Source organism: Sceloporus occidentalis, unplaced genomic scaffold (assembly GCF_023333645.1).
Source record: "Sceloporus occidentalis isolate IW3139 unplaced genomic scaffold, rSceOcc1.0.p SCAF_28, whole genome shotgun sequence".
Taxonomy (NCBI): Eukaryota; Metazoa; Chordata; class Lepidosauria; order Squamata; family Phrynosomatidae; genus Sceloporus; species Sceloporus occidentalis.
In genome coordinates this window covers 139,857-167,126 of record NW_028317008.1, presented here as the reverse complement: position 1 = coordinate 167,126, position 27,270 = coordinate 139,857, and the positions used below count along the sequence as shown (strand labels likewise).

Here is a 27,270-nt window from a genome sequence, read left to right as displayed (position 1 = left end):
TGTGGTGAATTTACAAAACAAGAAGCCATTTTGTTTCATTCCCGCGTCACCGGACGGTCCGCTGACTGCGGCTACGATACCCGATCGCGTCTAACACCTACCATATAGTTTGTTGTTTCTGAATAAAAATTAACAGCGCCAAAGGCGTGACCAAACCAAATAATGATGTAGTGTTTAAATCGACATATATAAATCATAATTGCGTGTATTACGCCTCAAAGTATTCAACTAAAGCTATTAAATAAGTGGGGTTAATATTTACTTCAGGATACTTTAATCGAGGGTGCCCCACTAAAAGATGGCGCATACGTAGGATTCGGGCCAGCGATCAGTCTGAAGTTCTAAACACTAGATACAGAATCGCACACAGACTCATGTTCTACAACGCGTCTCCACAATTATAGCGTGACGCCCATTTTCTGGGAGTCTTGTGAGCCGTGTTACTCTACCTTATTTGGCTCCATTTATACCGCTCTTTTGCGGCGACGCAGGTAGATCGGTGATTTGTTTACATTGGGTCTCTTTAATTGTAGAGAGCCAGTTGGAAGTCACATGAGAGATCGGCTGTTTAGTAACGGCCTGTGACGCGATAGTTCCACCCTCTATGATTGTCTCCACGCTAGCTCTGTACCCAGTCTGCACCGCGCTTGCGGAGGAGGGCATTTTGTGGCGAGGAAGACTAAACGGGGGGAGCAGGAAGGAGATATCACAAGATGGCGGCCTGAGGAGGAACGGAGGGGCTGCGGCTGTTAGGAAGGGAAAATACTAGGTAGAGCCCGGGAGAGCTTGGGGTATTCTGGGCTCTATTGATTCACACTCCGCTTCTATATTGGGTCCCGGGCCAGCGAGAGTGAAGGGAGTGTGCGTTACACGATAGAGGTTCCCCCGTGACCTCGGACCGAACAAAGGACCCCGTTTATAGGAGCGGGGCGGCCGACGTACGGGCTTTTCCCCTCCTGCCCTAGCCGTGTACAGTGCTCTCTTCTCTGGGTATCTACCCTTCTTAGGCTCGGTTTTCTTGATATCTGGGGTCTCGATACCTCGTCCTGCCCGGGATCATGGCAAGCAGCAGCGGCTCCAAAGCCGAGTTCATCGTTGGAGGAAAATACAAGTTGGTGCGGAAGATCGGCTCTGGATCCTTCGGCGATATCTATTTGGCAATCAACATCACGAATGGCGAGGTAATATCCCGCAGGGGCCCGCGGCCCTCCGCTTTCCGAAGCGGAAAGGATTGTTTTATTGCCGCATGGGCTAGTGGTTCTAGCCGTGCATAGTATTGTATATTTTAATGTGCTAATCTGGGCAGGAATATATCCTGAGAGCCGGAGCCATTATGAAGGCGGTAAGAGCCATGGCTACCTGGCTAATGGAATGTGCCCAGTCGTGTATTATTGATCTATTGTTTTATATAGCGCCATCAAATTCCTTAGCGCTGAGAATTGCTATCCTTATTACTACCCACACTTTCTTACATAGAAACGCATTGGGCTCTATTCACTTGTTTCAGCTCCTATCTAACCCATAACGAGCCTTTACTGTAGGATAAGCCTGGCTGACCCATGTATAGTTAAACCAGCAAGGTTGCGCCTGTCTCGTCACACATTAATTATACACTATGCAGGGTCAGCTCAGCCCTAGCTGGAAAAACCTGCCGTGTTGGTCCTTTGTAACGAATAGTGATGTGAGTTAGTGAATAGACCCCTGACGTTTAATAATAGCCATTCTTCGTAGTTAAGCGCAGCCTCGTCTTGCTGCTACTGTTAACTATAAGTTATGTATATTGCATGCTTTGGAACGCTGATGATCTTTACATCCTTCACGTATTACACACTTTGGGTTATCTGCGTAGGTGAAGTAACTTTGCTGCAAGGTTTTCACCTATGCCGTTTCATGGGCTTGGAATGTAGTCTCATCCATGCCGCAGGCGAGAGAGCATATTGATAAACACTTGAACTTTCTAACGTTGAGGCTTAACCGCATTAGCCCTTCTTGTAGGCTCATATTGGAGCCTGAAGCTTTACCCGTTTCTTTAATCAGAAAATGTCTTCTGCGTGGAGCTGCTCTCCACCAAACCATTAGAGGCTCTCGTTGTCAACCATGTCTTTCAGGTGGCCGCTTTGTCTTTATGCCAGGCTTCCATTAGATTTTTCTAGCCTTAGTGTTGTAATTGCTTTTCCCTATTGAATGGATTTGCAAATATATTATGCATCATTCATACGCATCTACGAACGTTTACCCAAGCATTCCACATCTCCTTTCAAGGGAATGGGACAGAGGAACACGCTTGTAGTGGAACTCCAGCCACACACTTCTGGGTTTTATGTCTTCACACACATTGAACAGTTCTAGTTTTTCTTTTGACTTGACTCGATAAGGAGCCAGGATATTGGGCTGCTATATCATACTGCCTTGTGGTAACCATGTAATGGCTCAGTCTCGGTAATCCAGCCTGACACTGACTAGTGGATGGCTATGGAGGAAATTATTTAACTTGTATAAGCAGGGCTTCGTTAGCATTGCCATAAGTAATAAAATCGCTGAATGGCATCCAATGTATCTCCATGGCTTAGTGACGTTTATTGGAACAATATGAGCCAAAACCAAGCTTTTTCTAATCTGTATTACCATATAAAGCTCTGTATTCCGAAGCAGCCGCTCTTATATGGGACTCCCCTATAGCTATATGTGGCGAAACATACTCTGCCTGCCATGTTGGTTTATTCCAAAACAACCTAATCCTCCAAACCATTTCACACTTTTTGCTGTGCTGCTGTGTTTGTCATTGAAGATCTGTTAATGAACAAACTATCAGTGTTTGTCTGGTTGTGTAGGAAGCAATCTCTAGGGTTACCTTAAGGTGCCGGAATAGCTTTTGATCACAGGTTGGCTCAGGTAGGGTTTGTGTGATTAGCTACAAGGGAGAGCGCTGGTTCAGAAGAACTTCCAAAGGATACCTGCAGTAAATGATAATGGAGGCACAAGCCCAAACTTCTGTCAGGGTGGCAGAAGTTCTGCTAACTTTATTAACCTGTTCTGTTTATTAAAAAAAAAAAAAAAAAAATGGACAGCTATTATACATTGGCATCTGACAGATCGCTAATGGGGTCATTCACCCCATTGTGCGCACGTGCTAACCCTACGAGTGAGGATCTCCCGCCAGCTTACAATTTTAATATTTCAGCACTGCGGCAAAAAAGTAATGAAATAATGGTGTTTAGGAATTGGCGTGCCACACACTTTAACCTTAATGTGTAGATAGACCTGGCAGTGCAAGGTACTCATCAGCCAGGGGGCTTTCTGTGTGAAGTCATCTAACCCGTTTGGACTTGCAATTATGTGTCTTTATTTAACTTTCCTGTTAGGAAGTGTTGCCATGCCTGGGAGATGCAACATTAAGAATATGCAGGGTTTCGTTCTCTAACCTGAGATGAGTATGGCAGAAATACATCCCTAGGGCCACCTTCTAACCTATGCTAACTCTGGGGCTAGCCTACTAATGCACAGCAGAAGTTAATCAACAAATCCACAATTCACTCAGCAACTCCTGGCTTCTTTACAGTGCCGCCCAGTTTATTTTATGTGGCACTGTCTTGGACTACAGAAAGGTTCTCATATTTTGAGTGTTGAATGAAAACATCTCTGTAGGAGTCACTAGATGTAACTCGGCAGGTTTCACAGACCCGATATTCTCAGGTCTGTTTGTCCATTAGTTTCCAGGTTTTGAGGCTTCTCATCTCTCCTTCCCCACAAAGAAGGTGCGCGTTCAATCTTGACTTTCAGGCCGCGGATGGATTGTGGCAGCAGACAAAGAAGCTTTGATAACTGACAATGCGCATACACACACGTCACCACTAGATCTATACTCCTTTAAGTACCCCCTCTGACCGTACATCATATCTGCCCGGAGATGGGATGTCCTAAAGCTGTTGCTGGGTATTGGAATGTGCGTAATCCATACAGCGTATTAAGAGGACATCAGGATATATCTGAATCTCTTGCGTCTCAAAATGTCTTCAGCTGCCTCATTAGCCGTCCCGATGGTGCAACGCTTGATGTAATAAACTCCTAGGAAGCATAGGGCGAGCCAGAACTTGTTCAGCTCTGCTGAATAAGCGCCTTAAAAAAAAAAATACAAAAAATCGCTATTTCAAGTAGGGATCTTCCAGTCCAGCCTGCAATGGATTTTTAAGTGAAGTATGGTGTTCGGCCGTGTGAGTTTGTATTTACTCTCTGGATGACCGCATGGCTTGTTTCCAACCTGTGTAGACCATGACCATTAATGAAACTAGATCAGCTTGCTCTATGTTCACACCAGAGTGTGTAGTGTTACTGTTCTGTTGTAAAGTATGCTTATAGCTTTCCAGAAGAAACCCACCCAGACCTGGAACCTTTATCATAACTGAAGTATCTGCACGATCACCTGCATATAATCTTGCTTTGCTGACTATTCTCCATCTCGTTCCTACAGGAGGTTGCTGTGAAGCTGGAGTCGCAGAAAGCCCGTCATCCTCAGTTGCTCTACGAAAGTAAACTCTACAAGATCTTGCAAGGGGGAGTTGGCATCCCACACATCCGGTGAGGAATAGCTTTCCCCTTAAATTACTTTGGCCCATGTTTATAGTTACTCTTTCACAGCTGTCTGGACTGAACAAATGTTTGGACAGTTTAAGAGATAACGATTATTGGCCCTTTTTTTGCTCTTTTCGACACTGTTTTTATGATAAATTCCTGTCATTGTATGGTTTCTCCATTAGTTTGCACGGTAGCTTAGCTATTTAATTGTATAATTCTCTCTGGTACCTGGCTGTGTATCCTGACCAGGGCTTGGTATATAGGCCCTTTATTTTAGACACACAGCTCCCCCAATGCTAGAATCGGATAACATGGTTAAGTAATTCCAGTGTCAATTATTAAATATTTAAATTCCGCTATTCATTAAGAAGGGCATGCCCTGACATGTTTAACTTCAAAAGAATGGCAGTGTTGGCTTTCTCTAAAGCATAGCTAAGTCGGCTTGATTCCATGAGCAAGGTACGGCGGGGTGTTTGGTTTTTTTTTCGTTTTTTTTCTTTTTTGAATAAGCATACAAAATCTTTATGAATGATAGCATTGATGTTGGCATCTCCAGGCGTCTGCTGATTTCGAGAGCTTGATTTGCTATGTAATTTAAATTTCTCAATTAAAAACTGTCCTTTGATACGGTTTGAATCCAGCCGGTAAATAGATTGCAGGAAGCCTTTTGGGTTTGAGTGACCACCGTTTCATGACTGTCTCCCGTGTGTCTGATCTTTGCTCCCCCGGGATTATATGCACGCTGCGTTAGGCAATGAGTCAGCTAGTGGGGCCTTTACTTGAAAAGCCATTAATTTGTTAACAATGCAGCAAGCAAACAAAATGCCCTGTGATGCCTTCCATGCGTGAGAGTGTTATCCGAGCTGTGGCCTCGGTGTTACACTGGGGAACTACTTTATATTAGCAAATATCCAAGTCTGTTCTCTATCACGCTTGTGCTTTTTTCATTTTTGCCATATGCTTATTTACATATAATATGCAATGTTTCTGATTAGTAAAGGTTAGTAACTGTAAAGCCGATTTTCATTGGAATCATTAATATAATAACTGTATTGCAAAATATATGAAAATAGACATTCTCTAGGATTCCATGCTTATGAATCTGTGTTGAATTAAGTTGTTGTCTCTTGGTGATTACTGACTCTGTTCCGATGATATTTCTTTGAATGTTAAACTTGTCCGAAGCTTTATTTGTAGGACTGGGTCTGTTCAGTTAGCTTAGACTATCGTTATCACGTGCATGCCCTCGATACCCAGCTCCCACAAACACTGCGTACTCGCACCCGCACTCATGCACAGCGCTGACATCCATTCAGTGTTTGCCGAGTATCTCTGATGTTTAGCGTTGTTCGTTTGATTTAATGTTTTGGAAAGGAATCTCGCCAGTGTCAGGATTTAAATGCTTTCATGGTGGCTGCTGTTAAAGCCAGATGGTCACATTGGTACCTGCCACTTCCACTAAGTGTGCGGAGGATATATTGTATATAATGTGTGCATTCCAAGTCCTGAGGCAAGTTTGGGGGGCAAATGACCCACCACCAAGCATGTAGTTTAGTTTAGGATTCGGAATTGGTCCTGTGCCAAGACTGTGCCCGCTGTACTGGTATCTAGTCATGAGGCTCATTGAGCTGCTTCCAGTCGCTGTGGGTTGCTAGAATTGTATACAATTTTATTTTTTTTCGGAGGGAAGTATCTGCCTTTTTAAAAATATGCTATTTTAATTCCTACTCCGGCGAAGACACGTTGGGTAATGCTAGATGAGTTACTCCAATGTCTTGTGGTCCATATTCTCGTTTATCATATTGCTTAATGCGTGTGATACAAACTGAATCCTGTGAATATCCGTGCAATAAATGAGTGCCACGTTTTTAAGTTTCATCTGCTTTTTGTGATAATGCACATTTCTTTTTCTACTTATTTAGAACATTTTAAACCTTTCCGGTAACTATCAATAGGTTTTAGCCACGGGTGAAATGTCAGAACAGTGAAAATGTGGTTATCCGGATACTTTCATAAGGTTTTCACTCTGAGGGTTAGCCACCCTGTGCCAATTCAAACATAAACTTCCCGCAGCCTGGCGTTAGAACGTAATGTAGCGTCACATCCCGTCTGTGGCTTTTTTCGATCTTACATGTAAGTTGTTACGACACTTGCTGCTGAGGCAACATCCTACCGATACCAGAAAGTCTGAGCGGCTTCTGTGGGAGCTTCGAGCAGAACTAGATGTCTGAATCAATGCTGACCTGTAATCATTGTGATTCCTTTAGAGGTTTTTACATTAAGTGCTGGGCTCATGGAAGCTGAGTTTGGGTTGAGCATTCTTTTCAGTTTCCTGTCTGCCCACCCTTACAAAGGCTGCCTGAACCAACCAGCGGCAAGTGAGCCATAGGGCTGAGATCACTACGATCATTGCCCCAGTTGTGTTAAGGAGACGGGTTACTTTTGTTCACACATAATGTGTCAATACATGTTCACCGCTTACTTTAATCTGTGAACATGAGTTGGTGTGTAGAACTGCAAAATGTTGGATTTTTGTCAAAATTGACAAAAGGTAGGCTTCCCTGGCACCATATTGATTCTCCTATGTGCAGGCTTCTGCTGTAAATGTACAATTAGACACCCCAGCACCCCCCACTAGTTGCTGATCTACCTATTCATATGTAAGGGGCACCCCTGCTTAACACATCTTGTATTTTTAAAGGCACGCAATCCTGATACATAGTGAGTATATATTTTAAAATTGCTTGTACTAAAGGTTTCCAGGTGTTAGACTACATAAGTTTACAAAGACGCTAGTCCACTAAATTCACTTACTCTAAGAGATTCCTTATTGCATTGACCACAAACTTTTCAAGCATAAGCCTGAGGAAATTCCTCAATGAGTCTAACATCTTGTCAGTGGGTTCTGACTTTTGCTCCATCGTATGTATATCCGGAAATAGAAACACAGAATTTGCCGGCAGATGAGAACCATCTGGTCTGCCCATGGACCCTGACCGTAATCTGTCCTTGTTGGTCTTTCCCTCACTGTATTTGCTTTTGCCACTTCTAATGGGAGACTGTTCCATTTATCTTTCACTTGGAAAAGGCTTTCTATTAAAGATGGTAGTGTCTGTGTTTTTGGTTAACACTATTGTAATTCGGATCAACACATTTAGTTGAGGCTGTACTTTGTGCAGCAAGTTCTTTGGACCGTGCTGGGTGACTAATATGGATCTAGTTTGTATCTCCCCTCCCCCCACTTCCACTTGTAATATGATTGTTTCAGTAGTGACTAATGGCTGCTTTTATTGTACAAGTGAATAGGTGGGTAGATCCTGTGAACCTTTGGTAATTTGAAGGGTAGGAATACCATAATTAGTTTTTGGGACTCTTTATATGAAGATTAGGACTTCCTGTGTCTGCTGTGCCTTGCATTTTAAGCAGATTTACACATAATTGAATCACTGGTTGTTGTAATACAATCTCCAGGTTAGCCCAATAATCTTGAAGCAGAAGGACAATGATTTTAAGTTTTGCCGTCTTTTTTGTTATTTAAGCAAATGCTTTAGGCCTTCTGTGTCCTTTTTCAATGTAACTCTTAGGTGTCTAAAACAAACCCCTTAACGTTCATATGTCTAATGTTTGTGTAGCTCAATGGGGCTTTTTATTTATCTTTTCTTTGTTTTTTTTAGGTGGTATGGACAAGAAAAAGACTACAACGTCCTAGTCATGGATCTGCTTGGACCTAGTCTTGAAGACCTCTTCAACTTTTGCTCCCGCAGATTCACAATGAAGACTGTACTAATGTTAGCGGACCAGGTACATAGCCTTGTCACATGTGTGACACTAATCCTGTCTACTAATCCTGTAAAGAAAACCCCTGTCCCATTTGTGCTTAAACATGTTAGAGGCAAGTAAACACTTGACTTGTCCCTCTCCAAAACAATTTGTCAGTCTACCCTGGACAGCATTAACCTTTGTGATCACAATTCTTTTGTGTTTTTTTTCTTTTTTGTAGATGATCAGTAGAATTGAATACGTTCACACTAAGAATTTTATACACAGAGACATTAAACCAGACAATTTCCTAATGGGCATTGGACGTCACTGTAATAAGGTTGGTTTTAAATATTTTTCTCTTGTGCTTGTAATTCACTTAGAAATGAGCTTATTAAAATAGGCGTTTATTTTGTGTGCTTTTGATTTGTGTATTAGAAATTCAGAATGTAACATGGATATGAACACCTCACGACTGGTCTGCATTCAAGTTTTAGATAATCAGAATTCTCACTAATTCCACATAATTGGCTTTCTCTAGAATTTTTCATTTTCTGCATGTAACAAGACATGGATGGCGTTATACAAATCAGTCATGTACGGGCTTTGTCATTAAGGGGTTAATTTTACCATTGGCACGGTTACTTAGTCCATTTCATTTAGTTCTATTGTGATAATATCTTCAAGGGGTAGAAGGGCTTCTCTACATGTAATAATGGCCTAACGTATACCTCTAAATTGCAGCATCTCCAGTGAAACATGGCTACAGGGTTTGGTGCCATTGGTTTTGCATGAATTTACAATTTGTTTTGTATTTTTACACCTTGCTCTGTAGCATTACGTTTACTGAGTTAACATAACATGCTTCCTTGACAGTGTCTTTGTATAAATCGGGCAGACAGGCAGCAATTGGCAAATCAATAAGCATGCCGTGCGTTGTAATTGTTTTTACCAATAATTCACATGGGGACATTTCTAGTAAACGGTCTGACTAGGGAACAAAATGTACGCCACCTTATTGGAAGCAAGATTGCCAATTGATTTCACTGTGAACTATTCTTTGATTTGTAACATATGTTTACCTTCGTTTGCCTGTATGAATGCCAACATGAGGCCAGAACTTGATAAGTCAATTGGAATTCTAACCAAGGTGCTTGGCCCACCTTTAAAACACAGTATTTTTATTTATTTTCCCCCCCCTTTTGATTTTCTTTAAGAACCGTGGCACAGCTGGCCTAGCCTTGAGTTGACAGGTGAAGCCAATCCCCTTATAGATGCCTTGTTGCACATTTCACACTTTCCTTTTGGCTATGTACGCTTGGAATCTTTGTTATTGCATCGATTGGGTAGACCCACTCACTTACTGTACACAGAACTGCCTCAAACAATTCCACGCTTCTAATCATTTAAACCGTATTGACGCCTTTTGTGATGACAAACTAATGTTCTAGCATATTTTTGGGTATGTTCAGTATATCAACCAGCTCCATCGGGACAAGGCGAATCCAAAGTGGCCGGTGGCCGTGTCTCTCAATGTAATGTAAACTTGTTTATTGCACACGGGCTCTTGTAATAGCATAGGATCCATACCTCAGATATATTATAACCAGTTATTCTGTTGTATGGTAAATGCCAGATAGTAGTCACAGGAAATCGTAAATATTTTTTCACAATCCAGGTTATAAACCCTAGAATGGAATAGTGCCTTTAGACTGGCCCAAAGAGCCCCATTGGCGAACTAGTATTCAATAAAATCTTATACCTCCATTTTGTTTTTACATTGATTTAAATTTTTCATAGTCGCCCCTAGAGTATACAAGCATATCCCATAATAATCTTAATAGTAATTATAGTCCCCCCCCCCCATTCTATAAAGCTCCTCTGTTTATTTGGGGGGGGTGAGATGATTAGAAGATGTTTGAGGCAGATCTTACGCAGTGAGAGGATCTTACTTCAAAATGCATTGCAGTTCATTCATGTTCTCTAAACGCTACGCCTTTGGTGACATTGCAACGGGTTTAGGGTTTAGTTTTTCTTCAATCCTAATTTATATATTACTCTGTTAAAACATGTATACATTCCCTTATTTTCCTGGCATTCTCCCTTTTCCTCCCCTGCAAAATCATCCAGGACCTGGTATTGAATCATGTGCATTAATGTCAGAGACCTGCATTCCCCCGTATTCTTAATTTCAGGTGATTCTAAACACCGTTGTACTCCCTATTTTAATTACCATAGTTAATTTTAATCACCTTTCTGTAACTCTAGCGTTTTTAAATTGTTTTGTAGATTTCGGTTAACAATTTCTGGTAATCTTGTTCCAGTAGCGTTAAAATGCATATTTGTGTCCCTAACTATTTGGCCTTCAGGAGGGATGACTTCAAATGCCAGATGTTCCACAAAAAACAAAATAAAAAGCCCCGCATGCTTATCACTAATCTTCTCAGGTGACTAAATGCCTTACACCTCTTCCTTACTGAAGATTTCCTACTTTCTTAAATTGGTTGGGGGAGGGTAACTCAAGGAAGGTCATTTTGGAGTCCAGTTTTGTTCTGTCACAGTTGGCCCTTCACCAGTCAGATGAAAACCGTCTGAATCTTGCTTTCTGGTGATAAGTCAGCTTGGAGTATCATAACCTCAAATGACCCTTCCTTGTGTTTGCAAACTATTCTGGTGAATAAAATCTGAATTGGTTGGGGCTTAAATCTAGTCACTGTAGCTGCTTGGTGGAAGGAGGATGGCATTTGACTCCCCTGCTCTTTACCGCCTCGGTGTTGCCTGTCTGCGCCGGCCATTGTTGCAATGTAAGCAATACTGTTTGATGCACTGCCACCCTCTATTGTCTGTCCAGTGTTTAGAATCTCCAGTGGGGAAGAGGAAAAGAAGCATGACTGTTAGTACTTCTCAGGACCCATCTTTCTCAGGATTAAACCAGGTCTGAAAACTGTCTCCTTCTCCAAACTCCACCCCCAACTCATGTGCTTTTTTTTTTATCCTTGTGTATTTTTTTTTTCTTGCACCTTTCCCCCCTATTTTATTTTCTCTTTACAATCAAATAATTCAGGCCTTGCACAAGCACCTCTTACGTTGGCATTATTCAGACATACTTGGCAAACATGTAACATTACTAAGATGTTTTTCTCCAACTTTTTGCTCATTTTAATGCTGGATGTTTGTATAGAGCTTTGTTTTTGTGTGTGGGTTAATTGTCATGTGTCTTACTTGGACGAGAGCGTGCCTAGAGATCAGGCAAATAAACAATGTATGTCTTGAGACACAAGTCTCACACACACAAGCTGTGTATGTACTTTAAAATCCTGTGCACCCTGATGCAAAATCATCCCAATGGTTCCCAGCAGACGTTTCCATAAATACTTTGATGGACATTCGCATTCTCACCTGCACCCACAGACGACGGTGGCATCTATGCTATGTGTAGTGGAAATAATGTTTTGGCTTTTAAGCCAACATATATTCAGACCCCAAGATAGTATTGTGCAAATACATAGTTCGAGTGTCACGGAGACCACAAAAACAAGAGGAACCACTACCGTGACATCAATAGGAGCGTGGACCTGGAAGGTTTAATGGAAACCCCAGCCTTCATGCTCACTCGCCACTCTTTCCGCTGAGCCCAGAGTAACTTCACCATAACCCCAGACCTGCTCACCTAACTACTCCAAATCTTCATTAATTGCCACAAAGCTCTTGGGTTTTAAAAATACCTAAGGAGGCTTCGATAACCCCAAAAAAGGATAAACAACGAATTAGAAAAACAGTATTAGCACCAAAATTAGTTTGCATTTAGCACACAGACAGAACTGATTGTGTTTAATGTGAGTATGGTAGTCGGTGCAATAACAGGAGAGAACAGTCTTAAATTAAACAGGCATAGAACACAGAAAACTTAAACTGCAATAATCCGTGGGATCTCCAGATGTCAGACATAGAACAGTGACTGTTCTTATAAGAATCATCTTCCTTTGTCTCTTTGGTGTCACCTGTTGTCTAGGTCACCTGCTCTTCTCAGGGCTTGTTTTAACTCCACCACCCCCACTGCTTGCCATATTTTCCTATAGTCAACAGGAGCGAATATAAATAAACCAGTCGTGTAACGTATTGTGATATGATAATGGAGTTTTGAGTAGTTATGGGTGGTGTTGAATTAAAATGTGACCGGATAGCTTGAATTAGGGTCCAGATTAGTTTTAAGGCCCATTCATTATCTAGTACAGCTTCTTAGTGCAGATGTTGTCGTGCTTGTCCTATATTTGGAATGGACCGATCTCTTGAGAGAAGAATTGCTTTGTTGTATAAATCAAGCGAGTAGCCTTTTGTGCATGTGGCTCGTTCACAAGTAGTGGTCCTCTTCACTGACGACCCCCCCCCCCCCCTCCAAATGCATTGTACGGTAAATTCATTTAGTTCACCAGTTTATCAGATATGTCTAAAAGTTTACTTCCCTACTGAAACATTGACGGCTCAGTGATGGTAGCCACCATCCTAGTGCTATTGCCGTGAGCTTTTAGGTAGTGTTCGCTAGCAGTTGCTGAGCGTTTTGGTTTCCTAATATCACTGACCATGAAATGCAAGGCCCAGCCAGCTCTGTGGGAAAGCCACAGCCCTCACAGAATAGAATTTGAATAATTCTGTATCTAACAAAAGCAATACTATGGATTTCATCCAGCTTGTCAGGTTTATGTATCAATTGTCTGGCATGGAAACTGTTACAGATGTACTGTATTCTTTGGCAGCTGGCTTGTAGAGGACCTTCAGAGTCAGCATTTTGCTAAATTGCCCTTGAACCATTGGCTGTGGCAGCGAGGCAGGGCCGCATGACGTTGTCAAAGCTTTCTCCTGTGTCAGCTCATCCCGCAGCCTTAGGGAAATTTCTGTGGTGAAATGCTTAGTTGCCAGCTTTCACTGGGAAATAATGTTGGCGTTTTTAGGACGACAGCCTGTTCTTCCGTGTGCATATTTTGAAGTTGTTCTCTTGGCATAAACACTTGTATTGTGGAGCATATATTTCATTGAGGCTACGCCTTAAAACTTTTACCTGTAGATAGAATGTGATCTGTTTTAATCTTAAAATGTGTGTCTCTATTTACAAGCGCAGTGTAGTAGTGGGTTTGTGGGCCACTGACATCTGTACACAACCTGTACATCGTAACTGTTTAAATGGGAAGTAGCATTAGGCCTTAAAGACGGGTACCAAAAGTACATTTTTGCTCACATTTAGTGTGTTGCACAACTGTACTGTCATGCGGATACTGACAGTTCTCAAGAACCATCAACGGATTGTTTTATATAGGCCCTCATTGGAAGTGTGTTTTCTGTTAGTCATTTTGGAACCGTTGTGATCAAACTAACCAGATCGTCCCTGCTTTTTTGTGGATTTATGTGTTTTGAATATTCATGGCTACTGCTCCACACCTGTGATGCAGAATATGTGTAAGAACACCGTCGCTTATATTTTTCTAATATAATTTACTTTTCTTCCCAAGTTATTCCTTATAGACTTCGGTTTGGCCAAAAAGTACAGAGACAACAGGACGAGGCAGCACATACCCTACAGAGAAGACAAAAATCTAACCGGAACAGCCCGCTATGCTAGTATCAACGCTCACCTAGGAATTGAACAGAGGTAAAGAAGCAGATGACTTTCAGAACTATATATCCTATTGGACTATATGTAGCAAAGCATAAAAAAATGGGCATATACATGAAATTTCTGGAACTGATCCTTCACATTTTAAGTTTTCAGAGCTATAGGGACCACCGATTTTTTTTCCGCTTTGGATCCGCATTATTTTATATAAGGCAGTTCTATCCTTGCATGAATAAATTAAAGCTTAGTTCCTTGCTCCAGATTGGCATCTTGATTTATCCTTTAGATACATGCCCATTATTGAATCTCTCCTTTGTTTTGTCACTCCCGTGACCCTCCAACTTTGATTCGGAATTGCTTCTTAAATAACCCCAGATTGTTGGTGAATTTCCAGTTGCCTTTCTAGCTAATCCTGGCCTAGTTCTAGTATGTTTCAGACTGTGTGCACTAAAAAAGGTTTTTGTGGTAATGGAAGCTGCCTTGCCCGCCTTCCGAATGCCTGTTTACTAAAATACCAGCCCGTTCCCGAGTAATTTGGTTTATTAATAGAAGTCTTGCTGCATGTAAGTGAGCGCATAAGTATGCAGTGAGTGGTTGTAGGGGTTCGCACAGTTGCTTATGTTGCCGTGGGCAGCTGTTCTTAAAGGAATGCTTCTTTTAGTAGTATGGAGTTTCTCCTCCCTCACAAACCACATCACAAAAGCCTGCCAAGGACTTCCCAGAAGTCTTTCTGTGCTAGCTCTAGGGCTGAAACCTCTGTTCCTAAAAACACTGTTCCAAGCCATGCAGTCCCAGCTTAAAAATATCCTACCTTTTAATCAATAAATGCTTCAGTGAAGGCTCACACCATCTTTTGGCTACTTTGAATTTGTCTTGTTACCAAGCGTTGGCTATATACCCATGTATTTATATGGATTAACTCCTATATCTTAAGTTTCTCCGGGAAAGCACTTTGGTTTGTAAATGTTGGGGGTTTTATTTATTTTTTTCTATTATATACACTTAACATGTTTTAAGTGTATTGATACAATTTCCAGTGCATGACTAGTTCATATAGATATCCATTTTAACTGTATTTTTTAGTCGTCGTGATGATATGGAGTCTCTAGGATATGTGCTAATGTACTTCAACAGAACCAGCCTTCCTTGGCAGGGATTGAAGGTAGGTCATACACTACTACACGATCTTCTGATTAGGCATCACCCAAATAGTCTCCAGGACAGCCAGGGTTGGTGCGTTTCTTATATTAACACATTATATTGTCCAGCACTGAGTTAGAACACAATCTTTTATGTTACACATTGTATACACCGCTGCCTTTCAGATGAATGTCTGTGCAGCGCACTGGCTTTTTTTTTTTACTGGTCCCGATACCGAGCTGACCTTTCTGTCCGCTCATCAGTTTTAATCCCCATGTTTATGTGAAAACATCAATTCACCATAAATCCATTTGTCTGTTTTTCCATGTCTGCCGGTTTACGCTTGTATTGTACAACATCTTTATATTGTGTACCACATGTTCCACAGGCTGCAACAAAGAAACAAAAGTACGAAAAGATCAGTGAAAAGAAAATGTCCACCCCTGTCGAGGTGCTGTGTAAGGTGAGTGACAGATTAGTTTACAGTTCTGCAGACTAGTGGTAGACGTGTAAACTGGTTATCACTCACGTGTCCTATTATGTAACACGCAGTTTACTTATACTTGGCTCTTCATTTATCGAGGCTGTTTGAGGCAGCATACCATCCCTTTAAAGTGAGAGAATGGAACACATTACACAGGTGGATGTGTTGAGCACGGCTGGAATGTCATGTAAGCGGATCATACACGGCAGCAATTTCTTATTTTACAGGGGTTTCCAGCAGAATTTGCGATGTATCTGAATTACTGCCGCGGCCTTCGCTTTGAGGAGGCACCAGACTACATGTATCTGAGGCAACTGTTCAGGATTCTCTTCAGGTCAGTGTTACATGTGTGATTTAAGATCTGTATGTATGGAACAGTAATCCATCTCTCAAGTGATTAAGAGCTTTATACATTATGGCTCATGGACATTGTAAATAACTCTGGACTTTAGTTAGACTTTTCATTCTCCTAAAAAAGCTAATTCAAATACTTGGCTTAGATTGAGATCTGAAGCCACTAAAACATTAACCATGATCAAAGTTTATAAAATAAAATGGTTTCTTCTTATGAGATGTCGTATCAATGGCTAATTTGTCCATTCATATATGTACATACATTTTGTCTTTAGAACTATAATATTTGGTCTTTAAGAAGATATCATTGTAGTTTTAATCATCAAATTGTTGCTGATGTGCAATATACCTCTCTTCTTCCAGGACTTTGAACCACCAATACGACTACACATTTGACTGGACAATGTTAAAGCAGAAGGCAGCCCAGCAAGCAGCCACCTCAAGTGGGCAGGGCCAACAAGCCCAAACCCCCACAGGCAAGCAAACTGACAAATCCAAGAGTAACATGAAAGGTTAGTAGGCAACAACCAAGGGACGTTGCAGAAAAAATATATTCAAACAATTCGGTCATTAATAATAGAGTGTTAGATCAAGGAGGAGACAAAAGCTAATTTGGCTAAAACAAAACAAAAATAGCACAAAAATAAAACCCAAAAATACGTCCTTGGAAAATTTGACTACTAACTTTAAATTTGAATACCCTTATGTATACTTATGGTAATTTCATTTTATGGGATATCTGGTCATCTTAACTGCATCTTTCTCATGGCATTAACTCCCTCTTCCAAATCTGGGGAAACTGTTTCCAGTGGTGTGAATGTGGAATCGTCTGTTCCCATTCCTGGACCTAACACTTGAAGTTTTACGAGAGGCCTAGTCTTCTCTTGACTGACATCTTGCTCTTTCCTCTTAAATTCTTCTGTTGGCAAAGAGATCTGTAACAACCTGCAGGTCCCTTTAATATCAGAAGGCTTTGGGTGTGGTGTGGTGGTGTTTGTTTTATTCTTCCTGGAAAATTGTGACAATCCTGCAGTTCATTACCTAATGTATGTCAGACGAGTAAATCCCTCATTGTCTACCAATGAAAACGGATAAGCCCTTTATTAGTAAGATGTGTTTCTTTAATGGTCACAATTTTTCATTAGTTTTGTCCAGTAATTGGCATGCTTCGCTAAATCAGATTCTACTGCACTGCGTTTAATTGTTCTTGGATTTGTATTGATTTTTTTGTTTTTCCTTTCCCCTGAAGTAAGACCATGTTATTTCTCCAAGCGCCCCCCCCCCCCCAGTTCCTTGAGTCAGTTGGCATCAAGTTGAGGATCATAGCTAGCTTGGAACACCTTATTAAACATGTTGCTATCCACAGGTCGGCCAGCCAGTGAAGTACAGTGGAAGCTTCTACGTGGTGGGAGGATATGGAAATCTGAGCAGGGCTGGGAATAATGCAGAACTGTGCTCAGCAGGTGAAGGGGCAAACACCAGTCTGAGAACGCAGGGGATATATGCTGCACATGTGAAGAGCGGGAACCTCTAGTTTGGAACTGGAGCATGCCTCTTGTGGGGTTTGACAGGGTGTCCCTATATGGTTATTAAGCTAAGACAGTCTCAGACTAATAGACCCAGAAACAAACATTTAGAAAACTTGATTTAGATGAGTTTTATATTGTTCAACTTTGTTGGGAGGCCCTTGTGAAAGGCTGCAGCAAATATTAAGTGTCTTTCTGTGTGGCTTGCCACATTTCGCAGGTAATGGTCTATTCAAACATTAATGGTTGCTGGACCTGTAGAAAAATAAACTATTAACTCGACGTGCTGTCTCTGTGGTGTTAAACAATCACTCCACTGGAGAGCTGCTATTCTTAGCCAGTGTAGAAGCTTGTACGAGAGGTTAAAGCAGTCCTTGGCTCTGGAAGGTTTATTTTAAACTTGAGTGCTGTATCTTATAGCACTTTCTAGGTCTGGCTGTTTTTAGAGACACTGCCATCATAGCACCAAGTTTTCCCCTATAGAACTTCTATCCAAACAGGTTTGCCAAAAAAATCTCACACGCACGCATTATACTAGGAGTTTGACCGGTTTACAAACCCCAGCAGAGCTACTGAAAACCAACTGAAGCTCTGTGAGAAGTATTGATTCAGTGTCCACCCCTTGCCTTGCCATGTGTATTGAATCTAGTAGAACCAGAACGTTGTATCCCAGCTACCATGTTTGGTTCTTGTGTCCAAGGGTGCAAACAATGCTTTGTGATAGATTTACTTAGGTCTGCTATGAAGATCATGCAGTATTTTTATTAAATACCTGTAAACAGTGTTCCCTCTAAGCTGTGCGCTTGTGCGCGCGCACATAGCTTTTTTAGAGAGCGCACACGTCCAAAAATTGTGCGCACAGTAGTTTTTCCCGAAAAAAATAATTTTTTGAAACTTTATGCGGCACGGATATTGTGCGCACAATTTTTGCTCTGTGAAAATTTTTGCACAAGAGAAATTCTCTGCGCACACCGACTAAGAAAAATTAGATGGAACATTGCCTGTAAACTACATTCATTTTCTACACTAGAAACATACAACATGTAGAATACCGTTGAATACAAGTCATTACATTTACACGCCCGTTGTACTTATATCACTAGAATGTGTTGGGTATGAGTACGGTATGTTGTAGTGGAACTTAGCATTTTGTTTCAAAGATGCCAGGCAAATCATTTCAACACATTTTAAAGCAACCTAAGCGGCTCATGAACTATTTGCGCTTCAGAAACGATATGGCACCAAAGTATTTTATCGTTCTAAGCGGTTACTATAACTTCCTGTGATCACTTGGTGTAGTCTTTTATTTAGATGCCTGGCATTTTTATATTACCTCTGTTAGGAGTACACACAGCACATAATCCATGACCTGTTGACATATTTTCTTGATAGCTCCACTGTTGTAATAAAATATCTTTAAGGTAGGTGTCGGTTTATCAAGCAAGTCTGTTTTGTGCTTGGCACGGTTTGTAAAACTGTGTTGGAGCTATATCTTTAGATTGTAATGTTTCATCTAAGATTTTCGTTTGGACTAGATCTCTTTAAGCTTACCTAATTGATATAAGTGAATCAAGAAGCTCGAGTGACGAGGTCAAGAATTCCAGTATTGAACATAATGCGCTTGACGCTATGCTATTGATGCTATTCAATATATATTGATAGGATTCAATAAGTAAAGGCCTGAAGGTAGTAGATTAGGTATGTTTCTTTGGTCTGAGTACCAACATGTTCCCCAGACGGTTGCTAAGCTTGGATACAGCAGTTGCGCACCACTTAAGTTTTAGGAAAGTTGAGGATACTGTGTCAATATTCATGCCAACATGACTGCATGCATTCTCTGCGCCATATACCCTCTGTCGGTTTCACAAGCATTTATTGACAAGCAACAGGTTCTATATATGTGAACAGTGAGCAACATTTCACTGGAAGCTTATGGTCTACGTACACCCAACAGATATAGTTCGTAGGTTATACAGTCATGTTAATGCAGAAAGTAGTTAAAGGGTGGACACTGCCAAGACACTAATTTTGTCTTCCTTAGTGAATAAATACTTTGAGGAACCCGGTTTGCCTGTTACATGTTTTGGATTTTTTTTTTGGGGGGGGGGGGGGCTGCTAAGCATTTGTTACGAACCTGTTAAATGGACTGGTTTGTCAATTCCATACACCTACATTAATGTCCTGGGGTAAATCTTTATACAACATCTAGTTTATTCAGTATGTAGACATCTACCCTCTCCACCCCTCCCCCCACCTCCTCTATTTCCTCTGGTCTTTATTTCCTAGCAACATACTACCCAGACTGAGAATAATGTAAAACCTGTTTTTCTTTTTTTTGTTTTGTTTGCTTTTCCCTTTTCCCAACAGGATTTTGAGAACTCAAGAAGCAAATATTGAAGATCCTGGCACGAGCTGGACCCGTCACTCCCTTAAAACATAGAGATTTTTAGTTCATATGTACACTTGACAGTTGTTGTGGGAGACCATTTACTCGGTGTAAAGCGGAACTTAATTTCAGTCTGGCTACCGGTGACGTCCGCCATGTCGACTTGTAGCCGCTGGTATTTGTGAATATCACGAAGATTAGTGAAACATGGTGTCCAGTTTTTTTCTATTGCATCCTATTTTTTTTATTTTTTTTTTCTCTCCTCTCCCCTGAAAGTGAGGGGCTGGTGGTTCTGATATATTCGGCATTTGACATAGTGGTGGAAGAAATTGTGCATATGCCAACTTTTTTTTTTCCCCCCTATGGTTAATCCTTGACTGTACACTGCTTACAGCTTCCCCTGCGCCAGAAAAAGCATGACATGATTTCCTACAGATTGTTGTGATGGCCCATGTATAAAAGAACTGCACCCCCCCCCCGAGTTTTTTTTCTTTCCTTCACTTATCACATCAACATGTTTTAACTGTACACCTTAGAACATTCTTAACCATTTCATTGTAGACCTCCTCTAGGGTATGCGCTGCAGGTATAACAGTGAGTAAATTTGATATTCTTCATGTTTGTCACCTTGGGTATTATGGTGACCATGTGGTTCCAGATTATTAGGACTGTCTGGCTTCACAGCTCAGTCTTTACAGGATTGTTATAGAAATATTGTGTAATATACCCATAATCTATGCCTATCATTATAATCTGAAACCGTCAAATCCCCCTAATATAACCAAAGATACCAATTTTAGGCAAACAGTACAACTGATTCCTGTGTTTGTGTATTTTATAACGACATCCTTGACAGTGCAGGACCTGTGTCAGTTTCATTCATTTTTTTTCTTTTTTTTTTGTAAAAAAAAAAATAAACTGCAGCATTTGTCATAAACTAGTTAACACCTTAAAAGCTTGTTTAAGTGGCTTAGGAAACTTAATCACTGTAAACACGATCTGGGATATGTTTTTATTTTATTTTTTTCGTTCTGTTTGTTTACAAGTTCATTAAAAACTGAAATTGATCCCGTTTCTGTAAGACTTAGATTTTTCGCATTCTCAGATAAGTTCAAAGCCATTGATAACACTTGTTTATTAAAGGTTTTAAAAATAGAAGTGGGTTATTTTCATTCTGACTTGAATTTTATGAATGCAATTTTTACATTGGACGTCCGAAGAATCTCCTGTGTATACGTCATAACTCATGAAAGTTGAAATATTTAATATAGGAAAGCTTAACAATATTTTAACAATAATGGTTTCGATAAGCAAAAACATTCTCATAGAATCTGTTAAGTATTTTTCAAACTGAAGACACTGCTTAATCAAGAGAGACGCCATTTTTTTTCCCTTGTGCCATGGAGTGCTTGACCACTTAATTATGGTTTCTTAAGCTCAGGAGATGATCATTCCAAAACTGGAGCTAAAGTATGTGCTTTCAGGTGCATGCAGCTAGTTATCAAGACCTTTATTTGTTTGAAAACTTCTTACCCCTGGGACCCTTAATTATTCAACTCTTTACAATATAAGCGGCTGAGCAGTATCCTGATCCCCTTTAGCCGGTTACTATTTTTGTTTTCCTAGCTCAAAATAAAGAACAAATGCTGAGTAAGACCTCATTGTAATTTTTATGAAACTACATAAAAACTATCCTTTACATGTTTGGGGTTTTTTTGGCAGGGGGGGTTGTTGTGTTTTTGTGGCAATGTAAACTTGTAACCATGGTCAGCTGGATCCTCAATGTATACATGGGATAAACCTTAAGATGAGGATGTACATTCTTTTATATTTTTGCTCTCAATTTACATGAAATCTCTAAATGGCCTTGTTTCTGTAGTGTAGTTTGCTAGTCTTCCCCTGATAAGTTACGCATCGTTCATAATGTGTGATCCTGGAGACAAGTAACCAATCTAAACCATGATGGATATTGGTAAGTTTGTCAGTTAACAGCCTTGAGCCAAAAATGATTATGGCTGTACACCACATGGCAGAAATGTATGCATGCTAAGGAGACTAAGTCGTGTGAGTGTATGTGTGCGCACATACGCAAAAGTTTTGGAGCCCCTGACCGCTACACCAACAGGGAATGTTATGCCTTTGCATTATAAATACAAACATTAATATGTAGTAGCAACTCAACTCTTCTAGGAAGGCTTTGCACAAGATTTTGTAGTGTTTCTATGGGAATTATTACCCGTTCATCCAGTAGATCATTTGTGAGGTCAGGCACTGATGGTGGATAAGAAGGCCTGACTTGCAATCTCCATTCCTCACAAATCCTCCATTTGGCTGAAGGGGCACAAATTCTAATGTTTGGTGGAGGAGGAATAAAAATCTGAGGCTGTTTTTAGGTTTGGGGCTAAGCTCTTAGTTCCAGTGGACGGAAATGTCCCTTTTCTATTCCAGCATGAGGATGCCCATGTGCACAAAGGTATGGTTTGATTGGAAGGAACCCAAGTGGCCTGCACAGAGCCCTGACCTCGACCCCATTGAACACCTTTGGGAAGAATTGGAATGCTGAGTGCGAGCCAGACTTGGTCAAACATCAGTCCCTGATTTCACAAACAGAGACTGATGTCCCTTTTTGATGAATGGGTTTGAATTTCCAGACACATTTCAACATATTGTAGAAAGGCTTCCCAGAAGGCTGCAATTTCAGGGGTTTGGGGGGCAACTCCATATTAATGCCCATGGTTTTGGAATAGGATGTTCGTCAAGCTCGTATGTCCACATGCATAGATTGTGTTTATTGGTTGTAAATATTGAGCTGGTTAATCAAGTGCAATTTGAGTTTTAAATGCTCCAAGGTAAGTGTTCTGAATTATGAAATTAAACAAAAAATAACTACCATGTGTAGATCAATCTGTATGAAAGCTTATGTGAATAAATTGAAGCAAGTCTAAACTGACTGTTACGTCCAGTAAGGCCAAAGGGTATCTGTCCCTGTCTGGTTTTGCATATTTTATCACTGAGGGTTATTTTGTTTTAAGAAATCTCTGCAACATCCAATGCTCAATGTAATGATCCCCTTCAGCACAAAAACTGGTTCTATCATTAATTACCGTAATAAAATGCCTTCTGAAATGGATTCATAGAATCATGGAATCAATCAAAATCAATTGGGCCTGCTCTCTGAAGAACTCCAACTATTAGTTGGCTTTCAAGCACAAGAGCTTTGTTTCAGATTATGCCTAATCACAATGTGATTTAGGTATGCATTATGGCTAGGCCATTCTAGAGCTTTAGAAATGTATTTCTGAATGAAATGAGGGTGGACTCATCTTCTGCTGGGGGGGCACTTTTGATGCAAAGAAGAATTTATGGTACCTCCAATGATAAGTTGTTGAGGTTAGTTTGCAACAGTGGCGTCTCCAGCTTTCATATTTATGGGGGGCCAGGGATCAAAGTAGGGGGCCAATTATAAAACGGCACATATACAATATATATACATGTATGTTAGACGTGCATTTTGAACTACATAATAGTAAAGACCGTGATTGAAATATGATTTCAAAATAACAGCTAAACTGGCAGTTAGTTTTCATTCTTTAATATTATCCCCTGCTGCCAATATATATATATATATAAATATTAGACCCTGCTGCCGTTATATAGAAATATTACACCCTGCTGCGGATATATATAGTATTAGTTCCTGCATCCTATATATATTAGCCCCTGCAACCAATATATATTATTAGACGCTGCTGCCAATATATATAAATATTAAACGCTGCTGTCAATATATAAATATTAGCCCCTGCTGCCAAAACATATATAGATATTTGCCCCTGCTGCCAATATATATATAAATATTAGAACCTGCTGCCAATATATTTTATAGTGAAAAAATTGGACCCTACCCAAGCATTTCCTTTAGCCCCGCTCAACGCTTCCTTGCATGCAATCACTCCCTCTGCTACCATACCAAAAAAAACAAACTTGCCACTCTGACTGCAGATCAGAGGAAGACCTTGAGAGTCAGTCCTGCACGTGACATTGAGAGGTCCTCTCCCCTGTAATCATCCCCAGAGTCCCTTTGTCCCCTCATTCACTAAACCATAGCGCTCTTTTACTTACACCCTGTAGTTCAGGTATAGATCAAATAAACAACACATGGAAACAGCACATGCAACTGAATGAGATGAAAAAAAAACCTTGTATTTGCAGGTATACATAAATAATGTATGGAAACATAGCATTGCAGGTATAAACCAACAGAACACACAAACCCAGCATTGCAGGTATATATCAACTGGAAATCACATGTACACTCAGCACTGAAGGTATAGATCAAATAAACAACACATGGAAACAGCACTCCAGGTATTGATCAACTAAATAAGACATACAAATCCTATATTTGCAGGTTAACCTAAACAACGTATGGAAATATAGCCGATACAGATCAAAAGAATAACGCAAAACCCAGCTTTGCAGGTATATATCAATTGGAAATTACATATAAACTCTGCATTAAAGGTATAGATAAACCCCCCTAAATTACAGGCATAAATCACTGGTCACACACCCCAAAGCCAACCCTGGTATCCACATTGCCCACATAGAACCTGACAAGCATACAAATTACACACACACATAGGGTGTGCCATCTTTGTCGCCAAACAGCCCAGCATGAGTCAACATTGTCCCCAAACAGCTGAACGTCCGCCATGTTTGTCCAATAAACACACTATCTGTGCCATCTTTGTCCCCATTGCCTAAACACCCTGCTTATACAATCTTTGCTTTTTTGACAAATCAATAATACACCTATGATTCACAAACACTTTTACAGTCACTCACTAATTCACACAATCATTCATTCTTTCACACAAATTATTTACACATATTCATTAATGCATCCACACATTAATCCATTCATTCTCTCTCTCATTCTGACTCTTTATTTCAATATTCTTGCCACCCTCCTTTCTCCCTATCTACACCCTCTCCCTCCCTATCTAACCCCTCTCCCTCCCTATCTAACCCCTCTCCCTCCCTATCTTTCCTAGCTACCCCCTATCCCTCCCTATCTAACCCCTCTCCCTCCCTATCTATCCTAGCTACCCCCTCTCTCTCTCCCAATCTATCCTATCTACCCTATCTAACCCCTCTCCGTCCCTACCCTATCTCTCCCCTCTCCCTCCGAATCTATCCTTTCTATCCCCTCTCCCTACCAATCTAACCTATCTATCCCCTCTCCCTCCCAATCTACCTCTTCTCACTCTCTGACCCCCTCCTAACTTTCTATCCTCTCCCCCCTTCGAAGTTCACTTACCTTGGGCTTGTAGAAGTCCAGCGGTTGCGATCGCGAAGTCCCTGTCTCCCTGGTTCTGCCGCAGTGTGCGCGGCTTCACTTTTGAGCGCAGGATATGGCATCATATACCGGCGCTCAACTTGAAATGCCGGCACTGCGACCAAGGCAGAGGCCTCACGGAGAAGAGTGAGAGGCGCCGAACGGTTTCTGAAAACTTATTCCTCAGCGACCGGTGCCTCTCTCTTTCCTCAGTGTCTATTACAAAAAAAAAGACGGCGTTTCAATTGGGGGGGGGGCACAGCATGATGTAGGGAGGCCATGGCCCCCTCTGGCCCCCCTGCCGATGCCACTGGTTTGCAACAAACTCAGTTTTCAGAACAGCTACATAGGCCCCTCGTTAGCTTATGTAACTCAGTAAGGGAGTGATTATAGATGTGAGTGTATGTGTTAAAATGTGCAGCCGATCTGAAGCCTCTAGCTCAGGTATTTTTTTTGGTCTACTTTTACACTAACCGAATTTGATGGCAGATAAGAACCATCCGGCCTACCTACCTTGCCCATATTGTAAAGACAATCCGTCCTTGGTCTTGTCTTAGATTCAGGATAGTTGTATGCCTTGCTTATGTATGTCTAATTGCCTTTACTGTAAGAAGCCTCTGCCACTTCTGATGGGAAGTATTTATCTGCCACCATCTTGGTAATGTATATATAAAAAAAAAAAATGTTCTCCATAAGGCACTACTATAAGTCGGTACATTTGTCTAGCAAATTGAAAGCAGAGCCCCATGTAAGCCCCATGTAAGAAATCACTATACAGCTGCTGGAAACATATTTGGCAAAAACACATTGGTGAAATTGTTTTGAAGTTATACAACACAAAGGGGGTGCTGAAAGGTTCCCTTTCATTTTTGTGTAAAATTAAGACCTAGTTGAGAAAATATGGGACAGGAGAACCATTAATAACTACAGAGCTGCAAGTGTAAGGGGCACTGGTGGTCATCTGGCAAGCATCAAGAGCATTGAAAACATTCTGTTCCATATTGTTTTGCTGTGTCTTATTACAATACGTATTTACTGTACTTTTTCATGAACCAGATCAATTGGCTACATTATAATTAAATGTTCCAGAACTATCTCAGGGATCTTTGTGCTTATTTGGAGCACAGAGGCAAGTACTTGCATCAATATTTACTTAGAGAAAATTGTCTATCTCCAATATTTTACAGTAAAACTATTCTTAGAACTTTTAACACTTGATAGTTGTTACATTATAACAATGTTTTGGCAGATCTCGTCCTGTGTAGTTAAATAACCAAATACCGGTATTTCTAAATGGTGTTTCTATTGTTTAAGACACATTTTGTCATAATGTTGTGGGTCTCCAGGAGGCCCTCAAATATATTTGTTTGACACCAATCCTGCTGCAATTGTTTCAAGTTAACTCGCTAAAGCAAGAGAGTTACTTTTTCAAATCCTTGACATTGGGCATTGTCAGAGGTCAGTCCTGGTCAGGTTTGTCCTGCAAGAAAATGTTGGTTACCTCTATAATGGATAGTAAAATAATTGAAATGTTTTTAAAGCCCCCTCCCAGGCTATACTATGCATTATACAGTGAGCACACTGCCACTTGCTGAAGAAGATTGCCATGATAAGCCCATAAATAGTTTAATTTTCAATGCAATAATTTCATCATCAATCAAACTCATATTTTAGGGAATACAACAATCTTATAACATTGTATATAACCAAAAGGAGGGCTGGAAATCACTGGCCTGGGGCTATATCAAGGCAGTGGTCTGTTGGGCATCCTCCTGGCCTTTGCATCTGCTCATTACTTTCCTTTATACTTAATTTGCATTAGATTACTCAAATGCATACACACAACTTTATGAAAGTACACATGGTGGAAATGTGACGTATATATACATGTGTTAATACAGAATTAGTTTTCTTTCACTTACAAATTATTTTACACACACACACACATCCCTTTTAGGACCAGGTGGTTTTCATATCCTAATGACTTTTTTTTTTGGTCATTTTTACCAAATGTTTCTTTGATACACAGTTAACGACCAATAGTGTCCCTGGCACGTCATGGGGTTAAGTGAATTGTCAGGCTTCAAAGATGTCCCAAAT

The 27,270-nt window shown here is 40.7% G+C and overlaps 1 protein-coding gene across 1 annotated transcript; it reads left to right on the top strand.

Moving 5' to 3' along the window:
* Nucleotides 1-1,058: 1,058 nt before the first annotated feature.
* On the top strand, nucleotides 1,059-16,434 carry LOC149299394 (casein kinase I-like). The gene is made up of 10 exons (XM_089486072.1): nucleotides 1,059-1,181; nucleotides 4,469-4,575; nucleotides 8,247-8,373; nucleotides 8,573-8,671; nucleotides 11,183-11,266; nucleotides 13,836-13,975; nucleotides 15,023-15,101; nucleotides 15,468-15,542; nucleotides 15,791-15,897; nucleotides 16,281-16,434. Exons 1-10 carry the CDS (start codon nucleotides 1,059-1,061, stop codon nucleotides 16,432-16,434), a joined length of 1,095 nt encoding a protein of 364 aa, XP_089342198.1.
* The last annotated feature ends 10,836 nt before the right edge of the window (nucleotides 16,435-27,270 follow it).

Coding starts and splice junctions, on each gene's coding strand:
- LOC149299394 (XM_089486072.1), top strand. CDS start 1,059: ATGGCAAGCAGCAGCGGCTCCAAAGCCGAGTTCATCGTTGGAGGAAAA. Junction 8,374..8,572: donor TACTAATGTTAGCGGACCAG/GTACATAGCCTT, acceptor TCTTTTTTGTAG/ATGATCAGTAGAATTGAATA. Junction 11,267..13,835: donor CTTTCTCAGGATTAAACCAG/GTCTGAAAACTG, acceptor TTTCTTCCCAAG/TTATTCCTTATAGACTTCGG.